Source organism: Poeciliopsis prolifica, unplaced genomic scaffold, assembly GCF_027474105.1.
Source record: "Poeciliopsis prolifica strain line A6 unplaced genomic scaffold, Auburn_PproV2 SCAFFOLD003, whole genome shotgun sequence".
Taxonomy (NCBI): domain Eukaryota; kingdom Metazoa; phylum Chordata; class Actinopteri; order Cyprinodontiformes; family Poeciliidae; genus Poeciliopsis; species Poeciliopsis prolifica.
The window spans coordinates 18,574,193-18,602,124 of NW_026562378.1; the positions used below are offsets into that span (position 1 = coordinate 18,574,193).

At 36.9% G+C, this 27,932-nt stretch overlaps 1 protein-coding gene across 7 annotated transcripts in view; it reads left to right on the plus strand.

The window, feature by feature from the left end:
- The window catches only part of arhgap9 (Rho GTPase activating protein 9), a 96,181-nt gene that overhangs the window by 64,645 nt on the left and 3,604 nt on the right, over positions 1–27,932 (plus strand). For 6 of the 7 annotated variants that reach the window (XM_055027558.1, XM_055027561.1, XM_055027562.1 and 3 more), the window contains 14 exons: positions 6,570–6,635; positions 10,023–10,169; positions 10,354–10,443; positions 11,163–11,224; positions 11,630–11,717; positions 13,261–13,356; positions 13,660–13,758; positions 15,952–16,057; positions 16,416–16,535; positions 18,564–18,662; positions 19,989–20,066; positions 20,548–20,601; positions 21,339–21,473; positions 27,110–27,215. In XM_055027558.1, coding sequence (XP_054883533.1) covers positions 6,570–6,635; positions 10,023–10,169; positions 10,354–10,443; positions 11,163–11,224; positions 11,630–11,717; positions 13,261–13,356; positions 13,660–13,758; positions 15,952–16,057; positions 16,416–16,535; positions 18,564–18,662; positions 19,989–20,066; positions 20,548–20,601; positions 21,339–21,473; positions 27,110–27,215 — 1,346 coding nt within the window. The remainder of the gene's footprint in view (positions 1–6,569; positions 6,636–10,022; positions 10,170–10,353; positions 10,444–11,162; positions 11,225–11,629; positions 11,718–13,260; positions 13,357–13,659; positions 13,759–15,951; positions 16,058–16,415; positions 16,536–18,563; positions 18,663–19,988; positions 20,067–20,547; positions 20,602–21,338; positions 21,474–27,109; positions 27,216–27,932) is intronic. The other variant, XM_055027564.1, reaches the window with a different exon arrangement.

Sequence of the window (27,932 nt, forward strand, 5' to 3'; positions counted from 1 at the left end):
CCAAAATGATTTGCACCACTTTAGGATGTTGCAGAAATCCTAAAATGTATTTAGAGTAATTTGGTTAATCCACAATCTTGTGGTTTTTCATTATTTGAGTGTTTAAAGAGTTATAAATATATTATACTGATGCCAATTACTCTTCAAAATGGCAAAGACAAGAGAATATTTTCTTGAAGATTGCTAATATACATAAATCTGGAAATGGCTGCAAGGATAGCTACTGCTTAAATGTTCTCGATGTTAACATTCAGAGCAAGATTTAGGTAAAAACAACTCAAATTGTGACAGGCAAGTTGAAGCGATGAATGCTTTACAGTTTATTTTACTATGAACAACTAAAAACTAAATGATGAAAATATCTCCATAAACTTTAGTGAACAAAGAGGAGCATTTTCAACATTTCAGGAACTCTCCCTTAACAACTTTTAAACCAGGTATGCCAAACTCTGGTCCTCAAGATCTTCCTTTCCTCCACTTTTAGGTACTTTCCTTCTCCAATATATCTAAATCATATCAACAAGTTTTAGCTCTGCAGAGGCCTGGTGATTAGCCAGTCATTTGATTCAATTATGTAGAAACAAGAATGTATATATCCATGGGAGGAAAGTAGATCTCAAGGTCTGGACTTGAGATCTATCAATGTGCTACTGATGAAAAAAAAAAAGAACTGCTCTGTTTTACCCTTTCATATTCATATAAATGTATGAAATTAGCTCAAAGCCTGTAGGATTTTTATTGAAACTCTGTGCTGTCGTCAAACGGGACGAAGACCGAACATTTTCGCAAGGCAGTCTGAAAGCATTCATATTTTTTACATGCAAATGCTCAGTTGAGTGTGAACACAGCGAGAACAATTACTTCAGAATGTGACACATCGAAAATTTGCAAAATTTCGCAGTTATATTTGCATTAGGAATGCACTTCCTCTGAGGACTCCTTCGCTATTAATTGTTGAAATCTGGTTGATTTGATCTGCAGTGACATCCACTGTTTAACATAGGAACTGCAGGAACTTTGAATATTCAAATCAAAGGGACATTATTCATGTCTGAAGTCTCTTTATCTGGTGGATAACAGGGTGCTTCAACAGTTATCAACCAGCCCACTGGACCCAAATCCAATGAAAAACCCGTGTAATCTCAAGAAAAAGAATACAAGAAAAGAACAAGGACTCTAGATGATTTGGAGCGATTGTGTCAGAGAGCACAATCGCTCCTATTGGCCAAAGGAGTGCGAAGGGGTGCCAATAATGATATATGTCCTGATTTTATGGGGTTAAGAAACTTCACTAAAAGATTAATTTATCGAAAGCATTTTGCTAATCTTTATTAGTGGTATGTATAACTGTGAATTGATAATTGATTATTTGAATTTAGCGTTCATATTGTTTTTATTTTTTTCTTTTTAACAAGAGATAGGTTTTATAAAGATGTTTAGTTTTCTTTTTTATATTATGTTATGTTTTCCACCAGCTATTTACTTTCTTCTATAAACCCTCAAAATGCATTTTAATTAGCTGAATCAAAGCTACTCGTCACAAGGATGCTTGCTATAATAAGAAAATGTGTTTATTTATTTACTAAGTGAGTCAGTACAGTGAAGATATACATTAATCTTTAATGATAATTAATTTGACTCTTTGGAAAAGTCTCTTGGCTTTTTATTTGCCAAATTAGTGCTCTTCCCGGAGAGCAAACATTACAAAACAATAATAATCTTGCACAACATATTTAAATGCAAGTCACTGTGCTCTGTCATCTGTAAACAGAACAGCGCAAACCATAGACAGACACACGTGGACGCTGCCTGCCTCTTTCATGTGAGTCTTTTGTGTTTGTGTTTCAACACCAGCTCAGAAACAAAGAGAGAAAAAAATTCAAAATTAGAAATTTCTAGATGGTCTTTGACTGCCCTCTGACAGATTTTTCTAGATTAAGTTTTTTGGTAAGAGCATGGGGAGCTCATCATCATCATGCATTATAACAGCCTAATGCGATCTGAACTGGTGAAAATGAGTCAGAGCCTTTAGAGCCACAAACAGGAAGACTAGTTGAGTATTTTAAACCTACATCATCAAAACAAATTTATACTATTTACCCCAAACTTCCCAGTGTTGTAAAACTGAACATCTTGATAATAAAGGGTTTTTATCTCGCAGTCAAGCTTATGTGTGTTTGAACTGATTAATATATAGTTTTAAATGCTTGAAGAAAAGCAGCCCATGACGAAAATTGATCCATACACCAAATCGGTGATGACGTCTGCGACGTAAATCAACACAAGCTGCATGATCCAGATTGCCAGAGATAAGCATTTTGCGTCTGAATGGTGCCTTGCCTCAGCATTGCATCAGTGTTTCAAATTTAATGTTGTTCATCAAGAAAAGTGCACAGATGATCAAAGCAGTGGTTCCCCCATCAAGTCAGCTTGAGTTCTGATGACCTATATGTGTCGCTATTTATTCTGTGCTACATGACGTGTAATACGTACTGCATACCTCATGGGTTTGTGAACCAGGTGTTACAACCAGAATGACCCATATAACGTGCCAACGTGGAGTACTCTCAAGTCTAGATTTTTATCTATGGAAATATCTTTGCAACCTTTTTCGCTTTGACTTCTTAATCAGTTCATCTGTGCTAGCTTTCAGCTTGACTTTTAGATGATCCTGGGCTGAACTGAGTAGAGGATGAATTGATCTTCAAAGAGCATAAAACCCTGATCTCAACCACAGCCGAGATCAGGGTGCCTTGTTTGATTTGTACAAACCAACTGATTGATGTAAAGGCGCAAATTAAAAAGTTTAGATCCTGAAGGGATTTAGAGCTTTTGAATAAGTTTTAGAAATTCATAATTTATGGAACGATGGTTTGGATTGGATATGGTCATTAATAAAGAGAAGGTGACAACATTTGTGATGATGTTAAGAATCTAAAGTACATTTTCCTTCAACATTTGGAAGAAACTTGGTTGCTTACTCACAAAGTAAACTCATAGCTAAAGAGTTGTAGGTTTTAAATCTCACCCAGGGTTTTTGTGTAGGAAGTTTGTATGTTTCTTTGTCTGTATGAAACAAAGAAACAGACTTTCTCCCACAGTCCAAAAACATGGATGATAGATTAATTAAGACCTTTAAAAGTGTGTTTCCAATATTCTACCCTGAACCTCAGTCTGCTGTCATGTGAATTTTCACCGCCGCAGCTGTCAGCATTGCCTGACCTGTCCTATGGTAGCTCACAGCTTTTTGAGAGTGGTGTTAACAGAAAACAGCTTTTTCTCGTAAAATTTAAAGGCTGTGACTTTCAGTAATTAAACTTTAAACAGTTATAGTGTATAAAGTAATGCCAAAATTGTTACAATTGAAATATTTTGTAGTTTCCTTTATGACGCTTCACCCCAAATTTTCATGGTAAAACCAGAAGTGGCACCTCTCTACCTTAGCTGATTTCTCCCTATGTGACTGATTCTTAAACTGGTAGATTCAGTGGAAAATGTGGGGAGTAAAGAAAGCTACTCCTAGAAGACGTGTTGAAGTCAAACTGTGCCTTGAACTCCGTTTTGATATTAATATGCAGTTTGTCTGGTTCTGCAAAAAATCCATGTGGTATTATTATAATAACAGAACTGCTAACTGAAAAATAGCTTTTATGATGATTAAAGAAACTCTAGAATTTGGAATATATTTTATCTTTGAAGAAACTCCAGCATAATTGCTAAATAGTAAAACCATCAGAATATTTTTTTTTCCATCCAAGTGAGGTTTACCAGTGATCATATTTTGTAGGCAAGGGTTGTGTGTGTTGGAAATAAATGCTGTGGAATGAGAGAAAGAGAGGTACCTCTTTAGCTAGACTTTACAATGATGGCTCAGTTATACTTGGGCCTATTGTTGCCTCCAGCGATGTGGAAGAAACAGTTTAGTAAAACACAGTGGACAAAACATTGGATAAAACAAAGAATTCATAAAGAATTCAAAATTCTGGAGGCAAACATAAAATCACCTGTAAGTAAGTGAAAAGAATAAAGTTGTTCAACTAGAAAATTAATCCATCCTAATGGAGTATAATCATATAAGGGTGCAGTCTGCAGATGTTCTCCAAACATCCTAATTTATCTGACATTAAAGATCTTATTTAACGCCATTATTTTTTGTTCAGTAAAGTTATCTGTTGATTATGTTGGAAAGCTGTCTTTAGAAGCTCTTTATGACATTTACCCGTCCCTCTCCTGCACGTTTAACTGCTCTGCTTGCTTGTTTTCTAGTTTCCACTTACCCTGAAATGTGGTCGCACACCTGTGTCAGCTTAGTTTGACGCATTTTGGGTAGAGTTTATGAGAGCAGGTGGTAGTTGCACATAAACTGCACAGAACTGCTTAGTATTTTAATAAAGCTCATTTGGACCCTTTTATTCTATGTATTAAAATAAGACAGTGTTTTTGTTGAATTAATGAACAAAATATGATATAGACCAACCATAAAATGATTTGCCATTATTAGATTTCTCTTTTCTTTGTGTATTTTTTTTTTAATTGCCTCTTCTGCCTACCAGTCATCATGGTCCAGTTACTTTGTTTCAAGACTCATTAAGATTTTAGAAATAATAGTTCTAAAACTGCAACAACAAAAAAAGTCCTTTTAAGGCAGTCCCAGAGAAAGTACTGGATTCACTGAAGTTCTCTCCAGATGTAGAGTAAATAGAATTGCCCCTCCCCCGCATGTTGCTGATAACCTGCAACATCACAACTGGTATGTATAGAAACACTTTTAGTCACAAAAGCCCCAAACATCCAGGGTGTGAAAACCAAAGGAGTGGCACTTGTTGCTGTCGTTATAGTAAAACCTATGTTAGCAAGCTAACTGAGCTTGGCTAACTGAGCAAACAGCCTAATTAACAAGCCATCAGCAATCAAATCTGTGTTGTTGAATCAGAAACAAAATGAGGAAAAAAAACATAATATTCTAGGTATCTGTTATATATTTTTTTCATATTTTTATGTATCATAATCTAAACAATAAAATAATGCTAAATATTTGTTTTAAGTTATGTTAATGTAACCATAATTTTTTTATTAAAGTGCCAAACACACTTACATGACCTTAGCTATTGATGTTCTAAACATTGAACTGGAAAATAAATTGTTTCAGAAAGTCCAGCTTTTTTATCCTTCCAGCTACTGCATTGCATCAGAAATAATATATTTTTTTTTGTACAGTAAAATGCTTTTAGCATTTAAAACCTCCTTTGTGTGAAAACTTTTTCTCAACATTTCAATGTCAGCTCAGAGATAAAGGTTATAGCACTTAGTCAGTCAGTTTGATGCATTCAAACTTAGTGTGGTTTTGCCTGTGCTGAACCATTCCTACTAACAGGACACACAAAACTTTCAGAAAATAGAAAAACTGATTAAACAGGACTGGTTGAAGACCCAGTTTTTGAATAGGCTCTATAACAGGAAGTTAAATTCATTCCTGTGAACTACTAATGCAACACATTGATACTTTGTTTGATTTTTCCTATCAGTTAATGGCTGAAGCTTAAATTACTATCAGCTTTTTCTCTTTCAATAAAGTAAAGCATCTGAGTTGTATTTCACAGCCTTTGCTGACAGAAATAGTTGGTAAGTGGTAAATGTGGCAATGTTAACTTGCTGTGATGATTCAGTTGAGCACACACCTTCCTGATCTGCTGTTATACACAAGACTGACTGTGTGGGCTGATAAAGGCAGCTTCCCTCTTGAAAGGGGAAGTAGATTTGAACTGGTTCATAGAGAAGAGGTGCATGAGTTTTTTACATTCAGCACTTGGACAAAAGGGCTGTCATGATATGAACCACAGGAGGCCGAGGAGGTAAAGTCGACAGATAACAAGCCACGGGGAACTCGAATTGGTCTGAGCTGTGCGAGCAGCTGAGCAGTCATAATGAGCACCTTTGCTGTGAGTTTTCTTCTCTGTGTTATTGCTGGTTTTGCTCTGCGCTTACTGGGTTTTACTGGCAGCACACGATGTGTTCTGCATACTGAGTTGGATTCAATCTGCTTGACTTGACTGCTTTTGAAATATCGTTTTCTCATATTGGGTTTTTAAGATCGGGGCAATAGTTGCTGATACCATTTCTCTGTAGCTGAACAGAAAAGCCTGAGAGCCTCAATTTTGAGTCAGAAAAAGAGCTTTGCTTCCTCACGGCTCAATTACTGCTTCTCGTTAACTTCAGATGAGTACAAACCAGTCGGTGTCTGTGTGTGAACTCTTGGGCTGGGTTGTAATAGTCATAACTGTCAGTATGTTGGCAGGCCAGAGGGGTAGTTTTAAGAGGTGGTGTGACTTTAGACTCGTATCTGATCTGAGGTTAAATTTGTCAGCATCCTGTTTTCACAAAAATATAAGTATATGCAAGACTTTGCAACTTTAATTTTTGCAGAAACTGACAAAAAGGAACTGAAGATTAGATGTTACTTTATTCCCTCGCTGTCAGTTTCAGAGGAAATTAATTCTAACTTTTAGTACAGGGAACATAGCAGCTGTTAATCTTTGTTTTCAGTCCTGACTTTCCGTCTTTCTTTTCAGCTGTCACCTGATTATATCTTTGGCAGCCACCAGAGGAATACTGACAGCAGCTGGCAGATGAAGCAGGTATGATTTTTCTCTACCTGCTGCACTTTTAGCACCAGAGGGCATTTAAACCATTTCTACCTGGCTATAAGCTTGTAACAAAATGTCAAAGACAAAAGCTCCCTGTTTTAGTTTAACATATTTTCCCTGAACAACTGGATGCATTTGCTTAACAAAGCAAGACATCAAAAGACTAGATACAATCCTGCCTGGTAATCAGTGTTGTGCTAATTCATCCATAGAAGAGCTACTGCTAAACTGGGTTCAATACTCCATTTAAAAAACATGTACATGTTTTTTTTTTTTATTGTTTGACATTAAATCAGACCAAACTTTTCTTGTTTTAGGTCAATTAAGATTACAAAAATTATTTCTATTTGCTAAATTTTTTAATCGTGAGAGAAAATATGTCACAGATTTAGCTGTTATTGTGGTCAACATTAGACATTTACATGATTACTGTCTCCTTAAGCTGGAAGACAGAATCATTATCCACACTCAAACTGTCCTGTTCTGACATCGAGCAAGAACCCATTACTCCAAAAGAAATAATAAGACGTACATACAGGGACAGACACCTTCATCTGGAGACATGTCCAGTGGTCTTATGAAACTAAAGAGAAAATGTTCGACCATGATACAGTATTTTTTGTGCGTCCTTTAACTGCCTTTCTGCAGATGACTCAAGTGTTTGAATTAAATAGAGCGTTGCTACATTTTGGGGAAACAAAGTGGATGCTTGCACCATCCTAACTGCAAAATATAGGGGTGGCAGCATCATGGTGTGGGGCTTTTTAAATGCTGGAAGATGACATCATAAAGAGTTAATATTATATGAAAATATTGAAGCTATATCGAAAGATAGCGTAGGAAGTATAAACCTAGGGACAATAACCCTAAGCATACAGTCAGTGTTTACAAAGTGGCTTAGGGACAACAAAGTAATTCAACAATTCTTTTTTTTTTTGGAGTGGCCTGCACAAACCCTCATCTCAAGCCTATGGAGAGTTTGTGAGCAGATGTGGAAAGAAATGGGGGAGTGAGGCGGCCTATAAACCTGACTCAGTTACACCAATTCTGTCTGGAGGAATGAGCTAGAACTAGTTTGTTGATGGAAGCCATAAAGATTTGACCCAAATCACACAGTTCAAAGGAAGTGCTCTCAAATACTGAAGAACTGTATGTAAACTTCTGATTTATTTATTTCTTGTGCCATTTAGCAAATCGACATATTGTTATTGATGGATACATTTTATTCTCATATAGTGTCTTCAAAGAGTTTTATAATTTTCCTAAGCAGCTGCTACCAAATATTTAAATATCTTCATCAACAGAATATAAAATTTGGACTGAAAGTATCCATTTGGACTACATTTGTATTTGTGATCATCGTCTTATTACCGTCAAGTTAACAGAGATGGAATTTGCCAGGAGAGAAAACTTTATTCTATTTTTGGCTTTGAAGCCGTTGTTGCACAATTGAAAACTCACAGTAGTCGTAAAAATGACAAAAAAAAATCTAAAGTTGAAGTTGCCTTTGACAAAAGCGCTCTTTCGTTGTTGCACCTTTTCAATTCTAAAGCTATTAAGACAACCCATGTTGTTGAGAAAACGCCAAAGCTGTGTGTGTTTTTGCTTGATCTTCTGTCCATAAAGAAAAAGAAAAAAAAAAAAAATTTAAATTGCATTGTTTGTTCAAAGTTCTCAAAAATACAAGCCTCACTCATGAACACATTCATTTGTGGCTACTGTGCATAAAGAGTTGATCTCCTTCACACATTTGTGAATATAGTGGTTACCTTAGCTGACAAGCTTTTAAGTTGTTTCCTTTTTTGATTGCATGCTCTGTCAGTAGTCCTAATTGCTGTGTTGATGCTTAAGGAGCCTAAAATACTTCTCTTGAATATCAAAAAGTCTTTTAGATTTCCAAAACCTGCACATTGGCTGTTTTACTGTAGAGAACATTAATGTAAAGCCAGCTATGCTGATTTGATTCTCAGTGATCAGCATTTATGCATATTAAGGTGGTGAAACAGCAACTCCTGGTATAAAAGAAAGGCTGTTACCCAAGCACTTTCTACTGCAACATGTTGCGTCACAGTGGGGTGTGGGTGCTCTTGCTTTAAAGCCCTTTTTAAAGGCCTGCTCTTTGCAAAGCAGCAGATTTGGCTCTGAGAGTTAATCCTGCTTGTATGAAGAGACACAAACATCAGTTGGGATCTTTAGGCTGATTGTTCTAACTGGGTTACAGGGATTGGGAACTTTAATAAGGCTTTAGATGCACAAGAAGTAGAAGACTTTTACACAGTTGTATGTTCTTACACGGGGCTGTATCTATGACTATTCTGCATTTAAAATAATTGCACTCTATATATGTTTCCAAATTTTCAGATCAGATTTTAGTATATACTCAGAGAACTGAGAGGGGTTTCTAAAATTAATTAGAGAAGCAGCAATCTTTTTATAACAGATAAAGTGCAGGTCATTTATGTACCAGAGTTTATTTTTACTGGGGAATTTTCACCAAAAATTGTATTTGAGCATTTTAGTGAAAAACCCCCAACAAAAAAACAAAACAAAACAAAAAAAACAATTGACCATTGCATGCTCTGAGCATGCATTTCATAATGACGTTTTTTTTTCTTTTTTTATTTACCAAAGGTGGTCAATCTGGGTCAGTTTGCACCACTTCTTTCTGATCCCATCGCCTGATCACAGTTGCACCACAAAACTTGAACTTTCTTTGCTAGCAGTAGGACAATAATGTCATAAATAGCATGCATAGATATTCTGTAAAAACTAAATCCACCGATGATCAGAAGAAACAAAATGCTCTATCCCACATTTAGCAAAAATACATTATCATCATCCTCAGTACCTTAAGAGAAAGTGGAATATGCTGGTGTGCACAGTGTTCATTGGTGGGGTATTACTTATGCTGCTATTCTGATAGGAACTGCTGCCATAATTGATGAAAGCAAGAATTTTGCTCTCCATCAGAAAACTGAAAAGGAATGTCAAAACTCACTTTTGTTTTGCAACAGGACAGTGATTGAAAACACACCACAAAGCTTACCTCTGGATGGATAACATAAATTAATGAAGGTTTTGTGCTTGCTTAACATTAAGTTTGGACATAAGTCTAAATGAAATGCTATGGCATGACCCTAAAGATGGAAACCCTCCAGTGTGGCTGGGTGAACCCAGCCCTACAAAGAAGAGTGCTCTGATTTTATTTGTCTGATATTAGTATTTCTTTGATGATCTGAAATGTTTAAATGTGAAAAAGGGAGGCATGTACATCTTCACAGCACAATAACATCTTTTCAAACCACTTGCACTGACTCACCTGTTTGTATTTTATGTTGGTTCTGTCTTTTACATGACATTAACCATTTACTGGAAAAGAGCATTGAGCGAGCCGTCTCCTCCGACACGCTGAGCACCTCTGTGTTAACAAATACTGAAGAACAGTGCCGTAACTCTGAATCCCAGCATGATGCCAAACAGCAGTTCTGCCACACGCAGTCAATGATCCTGTCTGAGAATGGAAAGGTATTGCCCGCCATGCAAACATGTTCACATTCTCTTCAGCTGTGTGTGCGATGCTTACCCAGAGGAAATAATTATTGATTAATAAGCCCGTAATTACCACACAAAGCCAAATGCCTTCTGCACACAAACACAGATGAGTGAACAGAGCTAATAATAATCTCTTTACTTTCTGTATCTGGTCCAGCTTCGCAGAGATTTCTCCTCCAATGTGGCCAACATCATTGTTGAACCTCCTTCTCCAGAGAGCTCTCCGGACAGTGATGGATACACACCGGTGAGAAAACCTACAATGTTGTTTGTGGATATGTTTTCATGGAAAATGTTTTCTCTAAAATAATTTCCCAAAACAGCTACTTCCTCTTCCCACTTACGTCAGTGTAGAAGCCTGACTGAATATGGTAAATTATAGCAGTCTTAACAATTGTCTATTATAATAATAGTATAATAGTAATGCACTCAGAAAACTTTTTAAATCAACAATGTTTGAATGTATTTGCAGACTTTGTAAGGGGGGATCAGTAATAATTGCCTTGCCAGCGAGCAGATCCACGACTACAACAGATATTTTATATTGTCTATAAAAATACGCCATTATTTTTGGAGGTATCTGTTTAAAGTTGCCTTCTCTCATTAACAAGTCTTCCCATTCTGAACTGAGCACTTACAGTATAGCTCTACAGACAGTATTTACTCTCTCGCATCCTAAACGGGGCCATACCGCAGTGGGAGATTTCACAGCAGCTCCCCTACTGCTATTTTTTGAATGATGCAACAGCCAAGTTAAATGGCTTCACTCAGGAGCCACTACATTACAGAGAGGGAAAAAAAACTCTCTGAGGAACTTCACTCATAACATTTAAACATGTCCTTAGAGACTCTTTTAATTCCAGCTATCGCCATCTATTTTAGGTGTTACCGTTAGTGTTTCAGGATATGCCTGGATGAACATTGTAGGTTTTCATACTTATTAAACTCTTTGACATGTTTTCTTAGGAGCTGGAAAAGGCAGGCCTCCTGAACAAGACAAAGATTGCAGAAGGAGGCAGGAAGCTCAGGTGAGGCTGCATTACGGATAAGTTTACGGTTGAGATAAATGTGATATAACCCTGACACGTTCTCCTGTGTTTGCACAAATTTTGATAAGAAAAAAAAAAAAAACTTAAGCAAAATTACTAAAAACCCTGTCACCACAGTGACCATGTTTATCAATATATTTCTCTTGTCTTGAAATTATTGGTAATGTTAAGCAGCCCAGCCAGTTGAGGATGAAGATAAAAATTAAATTGATAGGAAGGAGCCCAAAATGTCTTTGAAAACATTTCCAAAGTCAAATCAAACACCATGCTAAATTACTTACAAAATTGCCCATATAATCATAATAAACATTTCGAGATAAATAGAGGAACAAAAAAGAATAAAAATCCAGAGTCGATCTCGAATAACAAAAATGCTTTTTGCAGAAAAAACTGGAGTCCTTCCTGGGTGGTGTTAGTTGGAAACAGTCTGGTTTTCTTCAAGGATCCAAAATCTCAGACACCGTCCAGCTGGGTGAGAGTTCAGACAAAATATGTTTTTGTTGTCTTTGTTTTTGTCTTTATTTTTTCAGCAAGAATACTAAACCAAGAAAAAAAAAACATCTGATTTTAAAATAACAGACAGAGTTTGCTGGGAACATTTTGCACAAGCAGTTTTGTTGCATTTGTTTTGAATTCAGAATCAGACTGTGCATTGAAGAGTATGTTAGGCATATTGCAGCAATTAGCCAAGCTGTAAAAACAGTCACTGTAGAATTTACAGTAATTTACTGGCAGCAGGTTGCCAGTAAGTTACTGTAATTTTTACAATAAAGAAATTAGAGTAACTTTACAATAATCTACTGTATTTTTTTCACAGTAGCCTTACTGTAATGTTATTACAATTTTACTGTGATTTTATTGCAGTTTTACTGTTATTTGTATTGCTACTGTAATGTGATTAGTTTAACTGTAATTTTTCTAACATAGCACAGTAATTGTATAACATTGTTACTGTAATTTCATCACATTTTTGTCTTAATAAAATTACATTAGTCCTGTAGTAGAATTAGAAAAACTTGCAACTTAATTTACCAATCTCTCAAGACATGTTTTATTTTTCTAATTTAAAAAATATGCATATATTTTAAAATCTCTTTATTTTATTGTTAATTTAAATCTGACAAACTGAGGCAAAGAACAAAATATAATATTTTGCAGCATCAATATTTGCTTGTTACATCGAAGTCAAAGTATTGCAGCCAAAGTGAAAAATACTATTATCTAAAAACATAACTGTTCCATTTATAACCATAATAATATGACATTGAATGCAAATAATTAAATAATCTTTACTAAATCAAATTGCCCAAACGTCAAAGTTTCCAAGCAAACTGCATGTCAAAGTCATAAAATATGTACTTTGTGATCTGCTTCTATTGCTAATGTAGCAGTTACCCGGCACGCTACGCTTAATTTCTGATAAATCTCTCTGGTTTCTCACTTTGCAACTTGAACCTGATAACTTTGGGTCTTGTGCCGTGAGTTGACATCTGAGATCACAGTAAAGCTACCGAGTTCCTCTGGTTTTGTTTCTTTCTGTCTTTGCTCTATTTCTGTTATTTACTAGTTCCCTCCATATATGGTGATGTTGGGCCACTATGCAATAGTACCTTGTGCATTTGCCTCCTCTCTGTGCATTAGCCTGCACTTGCTTCCTTTTTAAATGCTCATCCAAACCAACATTAAAAGAATATTAAAAGTACCACAAATTCAGAAGTTTCTTACTTTTTACAACACGTACAAAACTAATTAATGCTATCTTTAGTTATCCGGACATTAAGACGCAACATTCCAGACTAATAAAACTTGTGATAGATTCTTCTGCTGCAAGAATTGTGAAAAAAGCATAGATATGTGATAAAGATATCAGACTGTGAAAAGTAGCGGAAAAAGTTCTCCCCTTAAATGTAAGGAGAAAATTTATATATTAGAAACTTATTGGCTTGATTCTGCCAATGTAGACACGAGAAAATTAACATGATTTTCTTTTTTTTTTACATGTTAATTAAACTCAGAAACCAGGAAACAGCCGTCCAGAGAGCAGTGTGGATTTAAGAGGAGCAAAACTGAACTGGGCCAACGACCTGTCCAGCAAGAAAAATGTCTTCAAGGTAACACACTAATCACGTGAAAATAGAGATTTCCTGGTGATTTATTCAAAAATCACAAAAATAATCACTAGTAATGTAAGTTGTGCACTCTGACAGCAGATAAAAACGTAATTCCTGGAGAAAATGGTCACTTGTGCAGGAGGCAAGTGAGAGTGACTTGATGATTCTTCAATTACCTAAAATTAGGAAAAAGAAACAGTTTAAATGTTCCTTTCCAGAGAAACATAGCTGAATCTGGCTGGGATTTCTGCCATTTAAGTCAAATCACTATTTTCTAGAGAATTTTGTTTGTGTCTGTTTTAGTTGCGGACCATCACTGGCAACGAGTTCCTGCTGCAGTCAGAGACAGACTCTCTGATCAGAGAGTGGTACAACACCATCAAGAATGTCATCGACAGGCTGGTGAGATAAACACAGACATGAAAACATGAAGTTCCAACTCACTACTTCTGTGTTGGTGGCTATAATGGTTTCCTGCTATATAAAAGTAGTTGCTTCAGTATATGAACATTAACATTCACAACCACACTTCTGTCTACTTCAGTTTAGGGGTTGTGCTCACTTGCCATAGCATAAGATTATATTTAGAGACCTGTTAATACATTGACATGTTTATTTGATTGTTTTTAGGCTTTATTCAGTTTCTACTGGTTTTCAGGTTTTATAAACTTCTACTGGGTTTGTGGTATATTGGGAATTAAAATTAAAGACAGAAGCATGCAAGTTACATAAATGTTTCTCCTTTTGATTAAGGGGCTTTGTAAATGTCATCCAGATATGTAATTTAAAATAGGACTAGCCTAATGCCAAAGGTACAACATAACATTTGACAGAGGTCAAAAGAAGTCATGGTTTGACTTTTGGTACTGCTGGTGCGATGCACATTGTGCACCTATAAAATCTCTAAAAGGAGCTGCATTAATCAGCCCACTCTTTCCATCCCAATATTTACTGCAGTAGTATGTGCTGGGGTCTCTGATGTGGAAAAGTGCACAGACCTCCAAATTGTACCCAGGCTTGGCTGTGCTTGTTGTTGGGAGGTTGAAAGTTGCAGTTAGCTTTTCATGCTGGAGTTTTATTGCAAATGAACCTTTTTGGCTCTGAAACAACCATTTTTAGTGTTAAAGGAGATCATTTGGGGGCATGGCGTTTTTTCTGGCTACACATGTAGAGCTGCTCCAGAGTAAACATAATTTTAAGCATATTATGCTCCATCTGTACTGAAAATCCCTTCAGTACAGATGCTGCAGATAAGCTAAGGTACAGATCTGCAGACTGTGACTATTTCGGTCAAGCTAGAACAAACACAATATGTTTTGTTGTCTTATTGTAGGAAGACAGCAGGGAAAGTAGCATGAAAACATTATAACTGTCATGTCCCATGGGGGACTCTGACAACATTCTTTATATTGGGTTCTTACTTTGATTTTGCTTTGAAAAGTTTTTGAGTTCTAATGTTATGATGAGAAAATCTCTTTGTTGTGATATTTAAATACTTCCCATTTTCAATTCCTCACTCGTGTTCACAAAATTCTCCTAGTAGCATTTGTGTGTTTTGTTTATGAAGTGTTCTAGGTGATTTTCTGAAGCATGAAATAGTGGGCATTCTGTAAAAATATTTTCTGACTTCATATTTCACTCTTGGTTGCACTTAGCAGGAAAACACCTCTTACAAACAAATCTGTCATAGTCTGTAAGTGATTGATGATGTTAATGAGATCGTCATATGCGTCTGATCGCAACTTCAAATGATTCAGACTTAGTTTTATCAAATTTCCTCTTGTGGTGTAACTTTTTTTTTTTTTTCAAAAGATCTGCATCTATTAGTAATGTTTAACTTCAGGGTTGTTTTATTTCCTCTAAAGAACTCAAGATGCCTTTTATAGCTGGGCAGACAGATCTAATGAGACTGGTTGTTCTCCCAAGCATCTTCTAAATCCATAGGATCAAACGCCTTTTTATTTACCAACCACAGACAAGTTCAGGTGTCCATTATCAGATTTGTGTCTTTCCTTACAGGACTGTAAACTAATCTTTAACATTCCTCTCTCAACATTGCAAATTGCTGGTGCATTTTTAAGTTAGATTTGGGGAATTCTATCTAATGTTACTGAACATAAGTTATATGGCAATAAAGAGTAAAATTTTCTACTCCAGAGCTGCAAAGGAGACATGAATTGAATCAATCTATTCAGGGGAGGTAAATATGCCCCCTTTGGATTTTTACTCGTAAAAATGCTGGCAAATTATGTATTTTGCCTCCTCTTCACAATGCCTTAATTTGCAAATAAATGTTAAATGGACTGAGCTTGAGGTTAAATGCCTTGCCCAGGGGAACATAGGACTTTAACCTACAAAACAAATACTTTGAAATTCTTGGACTAATATGATAAAAAGCCAAAAGAAAAGTTAATGTTCTTGAAAACAAAAGAAAAAAAAATTCCAACCATTTCTTCGGGTTCTTTGGACTTTCTGGACGTCTTTGAAAGTTTCTCTTATTACTTTAGCTTGAAAGAAATGCATGAATAAATTTGTGATTTGTTTAAAACTCTTGTACAGTATTATTCAATATCTTCCCCCCTCTTCATTCTGCAGGATCGGGAAAATCCATTAGAAAACGTCCTCCAGTACTCTCTGAGGCGAGCTGGCAGCGTGGAGATGCTGGACCACAGCGGTGACGAGGATGACAGGAGAAATTCTCGTAAGTCGTGCCCTCCTGTTGCCTCTCACTCCTGCCATTCCTCCCCTACTCTCTGTTTCTCAGCCTCTCTCAGCATTATTACTCTTTTCTCTGAACCTCCATGCAGGCTTCTTGCATCTCTCTATCCTGACTTCCATCATATCCTCCGTCAAGCCCACCTATTTCTTAGCTCAGCCCCCATGGCAGATAATCCCACCGTCAGTCCTCGCTCACCTCCGTCGTCGCCCGGCGCTCCCGCTTTTCATTCTCACCACCATCCCTCCTCCTCTGTTCTCCTGGCCCGGGGCCGAATGCCCCGCACTGACCTCCTCTACCTTATCTTCCCTCTCTGCTGCCTCCTCTTCTTCTCCCTGTATAGTCCCTCGCTCTGTGTCTAACCTGGAAAACACGGAGAGGAAAAGAGTGAAGACCCGGTTGAAGAAGCTGATCCTGAAGAGACCTCCTCTGCAGGCTCTGCAGGAGAAAGGGCTCATTAAAGGTAAGATTTCTGTCTTAACATCTAAGTACCAAGATGTTTATTCAAAAGTATGGAGAATCATAAAATGATGTATTATTATTATAATACATTATTCTTAAAGCTGAATCACAAGATTTTTTTGAAAGTTATGTAAAGAGATTGTGTGATTTAAGTGAAACAGATTAAAGTTATGATGGCAGGCAGGAAGTGTCAGCATTTATCCTGCAGTGATGCCACATTCCCTGGTGATTTTGTGATGCAATTCTCCTGATCTGTTTAGTAAGTAACTTTTTTTAACACTAGTAACACAATTAATTTATTCATCCTATAAACTTCAGTGGCCAGTAATGTTATTCTCTTATAAATGTTTTTCATAAGCCATTTAATAAGTCGTGATTTAAATGCTTTTGGAAGGAAATACTTCAGCGCCTCGTCTAAGCTTTGTTTTTAAATGCTGGATGATATAAATAACATTTGAATTTTCAGAGAAATATCATAATGGCTGGTCTATGAATGCAGATATACATGCATGTCCCATCAGGTCTACTGGTCAAAACATTAGAGGCAGCTGCACTACAAAACAACTTCAACTTAGCTTTCGCTAAACGAAGGCTGTAACATGCAGTAGGAAATAACTTGTGTAACTTCTTTTATATTGTCTTTTATATTTAGTTATTTTGTGTAACTAAATAACTTAGTGTACCCAATTTTTTTGGTGGCTTTACTTTTATTTTAAGGTTGTGTCCTAAAATTTCTGTATGAATATTGTTCTACCAAAATCAGTCGTCATTCAGTGCAAAAAACAAACTGGTTTAAAGTTTTAATGACCGCAGCTTCTTTCACAGCATGTTATTGAGAAAAAATCAGACATTTCAGACATTGTAATCTAACATTTGGATTACAAAATGTTTCATAATTCAATTCAGTTGTAGTCTGCTCTGTGTGGAATCGTTGCCAAGAGAAATGTTTGAGGTCAGTAGTTCAGAGATTGAACGAATTAGCATGCTGCCAAGTCTGTGGCAAGCCCACTGTGACTGCATTTCACCACAGGAAAGAATGTCCATTTGTGGACTCAGGTAGATGTGGTAATTCTTGCTGTGGTTCTGACCAGTATTGGTAATCTCACAAGCACTGATGCCAGCCGGTTCCTCACTGGAAACATTGAGACATTCAGATGAAAGACATCTAGAAGTTGGAAGGGAAGTTGATTGAACTTGACAGATAGCAGCTAAAAATAAGAAACTTGTTAAAAGAGTTATTTTAAAAACTGAGTCACTAGACGCTTACTGCCTCCAGCATCCATGGTTGACCCGACGGTCTGCCTACTGACTCATTACCAGATCCGTCTGCTGTGGCCGTGCCGTAACCTCTGCTCAGACGTGATTCTTCCACCTTTTCACAATGTCTGTCTGGTTTTCCTTTAGAGAGAACCTTAAGGGACAATAAACGATTTTACTTCATCCTGTTTTATATTACGAGTAAACTGTCGCAAATCTGTTTAACATATCCCCCTCAGCAAGGTATTTCTTGTCAAGAAAATAATCAGATTTTTGTTGACAGTGATAAGCTGTTGTTTCTTACGGTTCCAGATGACTGATGATCATCTGTATTTGGTCTTGGGTTTTTCATTTTATGGTGACTTAATTCCAAAAGCTCTCTTTGTGTCAGAAAATATAATTTTATAGTGATTTAAAATTGACATTCAGATTATTGGAAGGCAGTGGAATGCAGAAAGTGGAAGGCAGAAATGTAGAATATGTTTTAGTGGCTGCATGCTGTTCTTTTTTTTAAAGTCTCCCATTGTTCTAGATATTGGTGCCACACATTTAAGTTACTCTATTGTTTATGGAGTACAGTGCATGAGTTAAATTGCATCATCTAGCGTGAGAGCAAACACATCTGCTGAGAACGAGAGGGGGTTTCTCTCCCACTGAACGTCGTTTTTGGAAGATTAACTGCATCTTGTAGCTCTGACATGATGAAAACAACGTTTTAAACCAACATGGAAAAAAAAATTCTTTTTTTTGTCCATCTGTCTTCGCCCCTCAGATCAGGTGTTTGGCTGCCGCCTGGAGATGCTCTGCGAGAGAGAAAGGAGCACCGTCCCCCGCTTCGTCAGACTTTGCACTGAGGCTGTGGAGAAGAGAGGTACAGTCACTGAAAACACGTGATCACAGCTGACTGTGGACATTGTGGGGGGAAAGAAGGTCCTGAAATCTGTTTTGTGCATCAGCTGACAGCAACTCTGAGCCCACTGCTTTTACAGATTTGTGCCATAAATCCTCTTAACCGTAGCCACTAGAAATAGTTGTGATGGCCCAACGGAGAGCAAAAACAACAATGCTGTGATCCAGAGAAGATCTCATGACAGCTGCCAGGCTGTGAGAGATAAATGAGAGAAAATTGACTTGTTTTGAAACAATGCAGTGATGAATATTTCATGCACAGAAGGAAAAAAAGCTATTAGGATTCTAAAACCTGGTTTTGATTAATTAAATATGTCAAAGGAGTAACATCGTGAGTTCAAGGCATTTAAGGTTATGATGTAACCTATTCGACAAAGTGAGATAAATACTTTTTTTTATCTTGCTAAAAAACTAGACATAACAAAGGCATAATACCCCCTGATTTCTTAAAAGTATAAAAAAGTTTATTAGCTTGGATAAATAAGGAACTACAGTCTGTAAAAGGTTAAAGGTGCTTATGTAGATTCTCCTCTTTAGCTTTAATTAATTTATTTATTTTACTGTCGCAGATAAGGAGGAAAACTATTAATTTCACTTTGAGTATTCACGCCTTGCACACTCTACTAATTATGAGTCGGTCTGGATCATGTGATGAAAAACAAGTTAATCAATCAATATGAAAAAAGAACATATCAATTATCTAATAATTTGTTTGAGTTTTCTCATTCTGCACTAGTGTAGCCAATTCAGATTTGTAGGCCGTTCCTTTTGGTGACATTGACTTGGTTGTTTTTAGGCTCTTTTATCAGTAATTTGACAGTAGGCAAAGGATCATTGTGCATGATGTGAATCAGTGTTGAAATCAGTGAAAAATGAGTTTTTCAGATGACATAGTCACTCATTTAAATAGTCGTTGGATTACAAGACAAAGTGAAACTAATTTTAAACAAAAAGCTTACAGTTATAACAGCATTAAGCACCAAATGTGAGTTTGCTGTTCTTTTTTTAGATCTGTCTAGTGGCTATTGATTTTTCAAAAGACATTTTGGCTCAAACTTTGTAGGGCGATTGTTAAACGTCGGGTGGTGAAATGTTACAAAGAAGCTCAAGGTAGTCAGAGGATGTCATGCAACACGTAACATTTCTGTATTTCTATTTTGGATTGCAAAACATAGTGAAACTTCTCTCATCTCCACTCTGTCTCTCAAATTCAAGGACTTCAGTGTTGTAGTACTTGAGACCGGTCTTGGTCTCGAGCATTTTTTGATGCGTGTGTGATGTGTTGCAGGACTGGACACTGATGGCATCTACAGAGTCTCGGGAAACCTGGCTGTGATTCAGAAACTTCGCTTTCTGGTGGACCACGGTGAGGATGATGGAGAGGAGGGGGAAAAAGCACCTGTCTCAATTCCTGCTAATTCTGTCAATAACAATGATATTTAGCCTAAATGCTCAGTTTTCTACTTTTCTCTTTCACTCAAAAATATAGCTATTATGAAAAATACAATAATTGTGCACTATGCTTTTATTACATAAATATTTGCTCTTTACCATTTAAATGTATCCTAAAGTGTAAAAAAAAAAACATGATTTCAATAAATGATAACTTTTCAAACAAAATTAGTCTAACATGAAAAACATTTTAAATGTGTACAAAATAAGTTGATCCCTATAATTTAAAGGTTGTTTACGATCTTTTTAAATGTTGATTATAGATAATGTCCAAACTATAAAAGTGACCTTTAACCTGAATGAAATTTGTTACCGCATGACTTACACTTCACATCCTCGTTGTTGATAAAGTGGACGCAGCAGAAATCGGTCTGAAAAACTGTTGGTTTTTGCAGAACGAGCGCTGACCACAGACGGCCGTTTCATGTTCCCAGCGGACCTGGTACAAGGTAGTCTCAGGCAGAAGGAGAATTAAATCGGCCTGCTTTCTTTTCTAACTCAGTCTGCTTTGTGTTTTGTGCACTACATAATGTGAATGCCTCACTGGGGGAAAAGGTCCCCACAATGCCCACCCAGAGAGCTGACTATAGCAGTGCTGAGCTGCTGTGCAGATGGGAGCAGAATAGCATTTTTTCCCTTCTTTTGCCGTTGTTGTGATACTGTTTGCTTGATGTGTGTGTGTCCCTTTAGGCCTCTGTGCTTCAAGATTTCTGATGTAATAACATGCAGCAGGTTGTACAGTTGTCACACAGTCCATGGGCGCCACCAAGTGGACAAAGCAGAAAATTTTCCTTTTTTTTACATGCTTCTTACCTCAGTTGTACTTCTGACTGATGCTTTTCCCTTCAGAATTGTACAGGCTGCTGTTCCTCAAAGCGTTTGGCATTTTTGGTTCAATTCGAGAAGCATTAGTCAGACTTGATGTAAAAGAAGTGTGCTTCATCATCTGAGGAGTGTGTCTGCGTAAGCGTAGGTGTTTTTCGTACTTTTCTCACCCTATCTTCTTCCTGCAGCTACCAGCCTTCATGTTGCGCCTCAGCCCTGAAGTGAATGAACTCGCTGCTTACGTCATATGAACTCTTTCCTTTTTCCTCTTTCATTTTCTTCCTCTGACTTCATTTGTCTGATTTTTTTTTTTCTTCTTCTTCTCCTCCCCCCTCCCTTGTAATCTTCCTCCTTGTCTCAGAGGAGAAGCTGAATTTGGACGAAAGCGAGTGGGAGGACATCCATGTCGTCACGGGAGCTTTGAAACTTTTCTTTCGTGAGCTTCCTGAACCGCTCGTTCCCTACGGCTTCTTCACCGACATCGTGGAGACAGTCAGTGAGTGACCGCCTTCTGCGCCCTTTCACATGGGTTATATCATACGCCACGTTTTATTCAGTCTTTCACTGAACACTGTGAGAGAACATCAGAAAATGGCAATCATTTTTAATCGATCTGTCAAAGAGAAATGTAAATACAGTGCTTTGTATCAGTATTTATACCCCTTGAGGTTTTAAAAATTTGTAATGTTATAGAAACAAACATAAATTTATTTTGAGGGGATTTTATGTGACAGACCAACACAAATTGGAGCACAGCTTTGTCTTTGAAGAAATGTGACACATAGTTTTTTATTTTATTTACTTAGTTTTTTCCAAAATAACATATAAACTTTGTGGTGTGAATTTGTATGCAGCCCCACTGATATCGGGGTACCATCTTCAGTTATAATAACATCTGAGAGTTTTGTGAGTGAACTCATGAAAATGCTTTGACTGTATCAGCTTTCCTATCCCCACAACATGATGCTGCCACCATCGTGTTGTTTGCCAAAAGCTCAGTTTTGGTCTTATCTAATCAGAGCGCCTTCTTCCACATATTTTCTGTTTCCCCAACATGGCTTATGACTTTATATTTCTTATGGTTTTCTTTTAACAGTGGATTTTCTTCTTGCCACTCTTCCATAAAAAGATTCCAGATTTATGGAATCCATAGCTTATAACTTTCCTGTCAACAGATCATCCCAACATAGAAGTGGATCTCAGCAGCTCCTCCAGAATTACCATGAACCTCTTGACTGCTTCTCTGATTAATGCTCTCCTTGACCGGTTTGTCAGTTTAGGCGGGCAGGCATATCTTGACAGGTTTTCAGTTTTGCCAAACCCTTCTATTTTCAGATGATAGACAGTGCTCTTTGAGCTTTTTCTCCTTAATCCCTGACCTGTCTGCTCTGCTCCTTGTTCTTTACGAGGCTGTTTGCTCACTAATGTTTTACTGCAGACCTCAGAAGTCTTCACAGAACAGTTATGCTTGTACTGAGATTAAGTTACATGCAGAGCTGACACTATTCTCTGAAAAGTAATTAGTTCTGCACTGGATTTTATTTAATCCACATTTTCTAGAATTTCCTCATGAAAAAATTTAAACCTATTGGTTACTTTCGCTTTACAATTTGTGCTATTTCATATTGGGATCAAGGGGAACAAAATACATTTGCATTGCACTGTGCATCTTTATTTGCTTTATAAAATTGCCTCACAGCAGATGTGAGTGGAAAAAAATCCCCGACTAAGCATATTAAAATAATTAGCTTTGTTACTGATCTGAAACGTTTTAAACCTCAAAACTTTTTTGTATGACATGTTTTAGTTTTTGCTCTTAGTATTTTAAATCTGTGTTGGCTGATTTCTAAAATCAACTTAGGAAACATATAGACCACCAGTCCACCTGCACAGGATATATTTTGATTTAATCTCTTTGTGTTTGTCCTCGGCTCGTTTCATAATGAATAAATACTAGGGTTTTGCTCCTACTGAGTCAAAACCAGGACAGAGTTCACTCTGGTGTTTTCTCACTTTGTCACCATCGAATTATGAGGTTAAAAATATGTTATATTCATGCTGCCACTCCTGAACTCTTCCTTATGACCTCGTTTGAGTATGCAGTAAACATATGGTACAGAGTGTGCTTGAATGTCAATGATTTAAGTACAACCTGTACTGGTTATATTGGTATCAGTGATGAGGTTTGTATTATTGGATGGAAAAATGGAGAGTTGAAGATGGTATTTGGATCAGTAAGAGGTTTTGTTTTTGGCCAAGCCATGTCTTGGTTGTAAAAATCGGTCACTATTTCAGTGTTGGAAAGTCTCCCCTATAAAGAAATAAAATTTCATCAGCTTTGAAGAGTTTTCAGTCCAGGCTTTAAGACTCTGCTGTTCTATTTTAGTTTCGTTCATCCACAAACCTGTCTTTTGCACTCTCCTGAGTTGTCTATCTTATCTCTCACTGCAGAGGGACAGTGATGTTCTTTTTGAACAAGAGTCTCCGTCTTTGCTGCCCTGCCGTGCAATGATAGCTTTGATGGTTACTGGACTCCTGGAGAAGTTAACAGCTGTCAGGATTACCTCTGCTTAGAAACAGCCAGTCTGATCCTGCAATGTTCTGCCTTTGATTGAATATGAGACAGTGCATTTGTTCACTCCTTAAATATTTTTATGAGTTTAGAAATGCGGAGATGTTGTTGACATAAATGGAGAAATGAAAGGGATATATTTTAGTTACTTAATTTTAAGTATATATTAAAGGCCAAAAGGACATGATGAAAACTGTTCTTCTGCATCAATTCCAAGACTGAGAGAGTTATAATTATATACTGACAAAAACTGAGCTATGTTTTGTTTATACAGGGTGGGCTTTAAAAACAGTAATGTTTTTGATTATTTTCAAATGTTCGCAGTTTCATTTTTCTCTTCTGGAGACGACATAATACGTTTGAAATTCAATACATTTGTTTAAATCTGCCTCTCCTTTCTACCTCTGTAGAACCTCTCAGTTGACTCCCTTCTTAAAAAAAACAAGCCATAAATCTACAAAATTCAGCTTGGCTTATTGATTGAGCACCTTTCCACATCAACAATCTCAGGCAACTCAGCTCAGAGCAATTTGGCCAAATTCGAATAAAAGTTAGTTAAATATCGTTCAGTTGAATTCACTTGTAAAAAATAGCAACAAGATTCAGTTTTCTTACAATTAAATGTAGCACAAATAGCTTTACAGTAGTTAAAAAGGAAGGAGATGAAAGCAATACACACTCAAACCAACAAATGCCTAAGTCAGTAAATAATAGTAATAATTATTTACAACTAGAATAGAGAGACAGATAAATGTAACACAACAGTAGCAAAACAGTAAAAATAGTTTAACCATAAGACAGATGAACTGAGATGAAATCTTAAATTTGAAGAGACTTTAAAATTGGAGTTATGTGAGCTTGCTTTCTGCTTCTCATCACCTTTTTGCAATTGAATTGTGTAGCAACTCCAGAGGAACTTTGTTCTTCTTAGTCACGTCAAGTTTATTTGTATAGTGCCTTTAGTAAATAAGGTAGATCAAAGTGCTTCATGTGATAAAAACATAACACAACAAACAAACAAAAAAAGAAACATATTATCACATTGGCAAAATAGAGAGAAGTAACAAAAATGTGCAATCCAGACAAGTATGAATGTATCAGTTATTATTAATCAAAGGCAGCTTTAAAGAATAGGTTGTTAGCATTGATTTGAAAGAACTCAGTATTTCAAAATTTCTGCAGTTTTCTTGAAGGTTGTTCCAGATTAGTGGAGTATAAAAGCTGATGATGCTTCTGCATATTTGGTTCTGGTTCTGGAGATGCAGAGCAGACTTAGACCAGAACATCTAAGAGATTTGGAAGGTTGATACAACAGCATATCTTCAATGTGTTTCAATCATATGACATGATCAGCAGTGTCTAATGCTCTACTGAGGTCCAGCAGAGCAGCACTGTGGTTCTACCACACTCTGTATTTATGTGGATGTCACTGAACACTTTTATAAGGGCAGTCTCAGTACTGTGGTGAGCACGGAAACCGGACGAAAAAACGTCAAAGTGGTTGGTCATTTTTAGGTCGTTATTAAACTGTTGAAACACACCTTCTTCAAGAATTTAGCTAATCTTGCTTTAGAAAATCAGAAAGCAGAGCAAGTCAATCAAGAATCAACGTATCTATGTGTAAATGCATTAGTCACAGAGCAAAAATCCCACTTGAAACATTGTTTATCTTTAAAAAAAAACAAACAGAAAAAAGTTGACAGTTTACTGCAATCCCTCATTAATTAGTTGACGGTTAAGAGAAATGGCTCCTTTTTAACTTGAAGAAACTTCCAGCAAAATCAGAGCCAGCATCAAAAGGCCAAGTACCTCTTCCAGCAGAACATTTAGAGGGGGGAAATGAAACATAAACAAAACATATGGCCAGGAGTACTTTGTACGAGAGAGAAAAATAAAGAGAACACCGAGTGAAAGGCAACTGAAATGGCAAAACATGCATTAATGGTGAGCAGAGTGAAGAAGAACGGTCAGTGGTTGTCCAGCAGCACCATAATGGCAGAGATAGCTCAGAACAACTTAAACCACTCCAACTATAATCTTTAATGACATCCACAATGATATCCACATAAATATAGACTGTGGAAGAACCGCAGTGCTGGTTCTGTTGGACCAGAACCAGCATTGGTCGACACAGCATTTGGCTCTGTCGACCATATTGAAACTAGAGTTACGTAGGATTTTCTGATCCAGAACCCAACTGGTTCAAATCGTTCTCCAGTTGAACTGAAACAAAACTAAATGTATTATCTTTGAACCTAAAGTTGAACGATCTAAAGTCAGCACACACCTTCAGTTATTACTGCTAGAAAACTGCAAACAGCTGAAACACTGAGTTCCTTTAAATCAAGGCTTAAAAACCCACCTGTTTGCTTTTGAACCATAATGAATTAAACCTTGACCAACATATTTGATGCATATTGATATTTTCAATGATGGCATTTGACAAAATGTAACGTCTATTATTGGTTTTGACAGCTGTCAACTATCTGATGTCTCTTTTTTTATGTTTTATGACGTAAAGCACTTTGAACTGCAGTGCTGATGCAAATACACTTGACTGATGATTGATTGATTGATTGATATTCTATGAGGAAAAGCTTAAAGCTGGTCTTAAAAGTGAACAGGGTCTTTGGCTCCTAGAAATCCATCAGCCTGATAGCTGAAACTGTAGGAATTACTTGCAAACATTCAGTCTGAAAGCAAATTGTTCTGCTGGGAACATATAAAACTCTAAAATAAGATGAAGCAAGATTCAGAACTTTAAATGATTATTTATTGAAGGACAAATTTAAAACTACATCCTAGATAAAACAGGGAACCAGAGAAGAGAATGTAAAATCTGAGTAGTAAGATTTTTCCTTTAACTCACAACAGGAATCTTGTTCATTATGAAGGCTTTTTAATTAAGAGTTACTGAAGAAGTATTATTATCTGGCATATTACTCTGCACAGAGACGGGATACATATCAAAAACTGTCCCAAAATAAAATGGCATGGCTAAATTAAGTTGAATTTATGGATTTTTTTTTCTAATGCTGTTCTCTTGACATGAAGGTGATGCATGACAACTCTGCAGTAAAATAATTCCTATTATTTAAGTTACTATTTAGCATGTTGCCATGAATCAGATATGAGATTTTTCTGACAAGACAAAACATGTTTTTTAAATGAAAAACTGTTTTTTTCATTTAATCTATTTGATTTGCCTCACTTGTCTGATAAGACTCAATATCAGTGTATTGACTTTTTTGTAGCAGATAATCTCGTGTGTGAATTTCACACCCTGCAAAAAAAAATTCACATTAAGATAAAATAAATATTCTTAATTGATGCTATTTTATCTGTTCCTATTACAGTCAGCACTTTCCTATTTTGTTTCTCACACCGCTGTGATGATACGTGATAACAGCATACTGCTGTATCAGATTTAAAAGCGGCTTCACGCAGAGTTAATCAGTGAATATGTAAATCAGGCTTTGGATCCTGTTAAAGTGCAGAAATTGCAACACACATGGGTGATAATTATTTTAACATCTTCTGCCTTCTGCCCTGTGTTGCAGAGATGACGGACCACATGGACAAAGTGGATCGGCTGAAGTGTTTGGTGTTTAACATGCCCCCTCCAAACCATGACACCCTGGAGTTTATATGCCGGCATCTCAGACGGTGAGAAAATGAGATTTAATTCACTGAACTTGATGTGTTTGTGTGATGTGTTTCTCTGGGTTTTAGTCTCTTCAGATTGTTGTCAATTTTAAATTAATTTCATCAAGCACCCTGACAGCTGGCTGATATAATTTCTCCAACTCGTTTCCCCTTGAATCTCACCACAAGAGGGAGTAGTTTTCCTGCGTGTCCCTTCATATTCCCTGTCAGCGATTCTTTTGGCCACAGCGCCTGAAGTGTACCAGGATCACGCTGTTGTTAAGTTTGGGTTACTGTGAAGATGAAAAGGCTGGCGGGAGATGAATGGTGTATGATGTTCTGCGAGCCAGTTCCTTTTGCACTACATAAAATGTGTGTTTTTTACCGCCTATGGCTTTTCTTCTTCCACTTCAGGGGTGAGCGTTCGTGTTCTGAAGCTCATGTTTGTGCCAGGGTGTGGTGGACCCCATGAATTTGTCTGTGTCTTTCCCTCATTTTCCCTCTCATGTCATTCCTCTCTCTGGTTTTCATTTATTATCTCCCTGCTCAATCACCCCCCACCTCTGTCTCTCTATCTCCTTTCCCCCTCCCATTTCCTTTCTTTTCTCTTCACTCTTTTCATTCTTCCTTCCCTTGCCTCATCGTTTTCTTCCGTCTCTCCCTCATTCTTCTCCCTTCTTCTTCTTCTCGTTTTTGCCTCGAAGGTCCCATGGGAGCCTTGTGGTTCGTCTGCTGGAA